We start from the raw sequence: 2236 nt of genomic DNA on the forward strand, positions 1-2236 counted from the left end.
TACATGAGCAAGCTAGCCAGCTAGGGCCTAGGATAGACCGTCTGCGAAAGTAAATTTGATAGATGCTCATTGAGCACCACGTACACGTGTGAGGAACTAGTCAAGAAACTCGACGGAAGTCATCCTTAATGGGCTACAGTTTTGACACTTCTTCGTCTAAATCAATTCTTCTCCTCTTACTTCTCCTGGTGGCACCGTCGTGGTCCAGGATAGAACCATTCTTTGGAGTCTGTGGTTGCGGCTATCAGCCTTGTTTTAATGCATATGTGTTGATCTGTGTGCGCGCAGGTTTTCCCATGGTGGTGCTTCTATGCCGTGTGCAGTTTTGCTAGATTCTTAACGGAACCTCACCAGGGGTCGGCAGCGATGCGTTTGCATCGGGGCCAGACCATGGTCGGGAGGGCGGGGAAAAGCGCCCTTGGCATTGGTGGAGGAAAGAGAGCGTTGGGGAGGATAGAGAATTGAAGGAGAAAGGTTTTCTTCTTCTCAAATTTGAGCAGAAAGAGACAAGTTTGAGGAACAACTCTTCAAATTCTTGAAGAGTTAAAAATTTGAGGAAAGGGCTAGAAAGGGTTAACTCCTCAAAATATATCCTCAATTTTGTGCGCACGGGAAGTATATTCTTCTTTCGACCTTTGATGGTGAAACGACGCATAGCAAAGCATCAATGCCGATTCAATACATGCAACGATTATGAATATATGAGCTCCAGTTCACATACTCAATACAAAGACACTAATTCCTCGAGAAAACTTGCGTCCATATAAAATAAGAACATTTTTAGGGAGTTAATAACATTTATTTGGTTGATAAACCATTCATAGTACAGCTGAAATGTAGCTCTCATTCTTCACAGAAGTAATGTAGGAGAGCACACACTTCCGATATCAAATAGATTGGTCCAAATGATAAGCTAGATTACTCCTTGGTCGAAGCTAAATCTTTCTCGGAAAGTGTGTGCTCCTTATATTTCTGGCCGGTCCTAGATGTAGATGTACAGAGTAAGAACAAGGGCAAAAGCAACATAAAGATAGTCATCATAGAGAAAGCGACAAAGAGAAAGAGTGCCATTGCCATAAATGGAAGGGATAGTATGAAGTCCTTAAAGTCATCAACGCCAAAGTGTCGTTTGAAATCTTCAGCTGACCTACGAATTAATTAAACATACATTGTCACGAATTAATTAATCAACAACGAAACCTAAAAATTAAGTAGGTACATAGTGCAGTAATTCCAAATATATATTCATATGTAATTACCATGGTTTTGAAGGGGGTCGCCCAAGCAGCTGGAGCAGCTTGGTGTTCTTCTTGATCTCCATGGCGCATCTCTCAGCTTGGAGATCGTCCATCTCACGGAGCAAACGGAGCAACTCCTGCCGCTTCTCCTCCAATCGACGCAGGCCCACAGGGAAGTGCTGCAGGGCAATGAAATGTAGATAATTTTTGCACGCATTAGAATTTAATTACTCTCTCCGTTCACAAATATAAAACGTTTTGAATATTTCAATATAGACTACACACGGACTGAAATAAAGTGAACAAACATAGTACATTGCATCTATATACAAGCGACGCAGAAAAAAGGGAAGCATCTTATATTTGTGAATGGAGGGAGTACTAGCGAGTAAGTAAATTCTTTGGTTCGACGACCACACACACGTAGTTAGTCAGTATGGTGATTTGGTTCGATTCAACATACAGAATAAATTCTTTTGTTTCAACTTACAAAGGAGCGCATGCGACGTTTCGTACCCTGTGATTGTTGGTGAGAGGATCGTATGGTGATTCAGGGGAGCTGCTGAACCAGTGGAGTGAGCTCAGCCTGCCATGGAAAATAGTCCACGGCAGCTTCCGCGGCTGCTCCTCCTTGACGACGGTGAGCGACCTGGCCGCCATGAAACTGCCCTGCAGTGGTCGCTCTAGGCCGGCATGGCCGCAGACCTTCCTCGCGCCAAACCGAAGCAACGGGGCCATCGAAGCTCTTTCTTGTTCCCTCAGCTAGATAGTATGATTTGTTCTCTCCTAGCTAGCGAGCTTCTTTCACGGTAACTTATAATACCGGGACGCGCGCGGTACTGCCGCAGTCACGTTACACCCACACCACCCGGCAACAAAGCTGCGTGACACACCAAACCCTACTCAAACGAGTTGGCTGTTAGTTCACGTGGACAGCGTGCACTCCTACGTCACAATATTTTGAGCTAAATATATCTAGAGGTGCTTTCAGAAAGAAC

The 2236-nt window shown here is 44.5% G+C and overlaps 1 protein-coding gene across 1 annotated transcript; it reads right to left on the minus strand.

Moving 5' to 3' along the window:
- Nucleotides 1–835: 835 nt before the first annotated feature.
- LOC119343724 lies at nt 836–1982 on the minus strand. Its single transcript, XM_037614531.1, has 3 exons — nt 1755–1982; nt 1260–1417; nt 836–1147 (listed from the first exon to the last, which is right to left on the minus strand). Exons 1-3 carry the CDS (start codon nt 1974–1976, stop codon nt 919–921), a joined length of 609 nt encoding a protein of 202 aa, XP_037470428.1. The 5' UTR covers nt 1977–1982; the 3' UTR covers nt 836–918.
- Between the last annotated feature and the right edge of the window lie 254 nt (nt 1983–2236).

The sequence above is a fragment of the Triticum dicoccoides genome, unplaced genomic scaffold, assembly GCF_002162155.2.
Source record: "Triticum dicoccoides isolate Atlit2015 ecotype Zavitan unplaced genomic scaffold, WEW_v2.0 scaffold138511, whole genome shotgun sequence".
Classification (NCBI taxonomy): Eukaryota; Viridiplantae; Streptophyta; class Magnoliopsida; order Poales; family Poaceae; genus Triticum; species Triticum dicoccoides.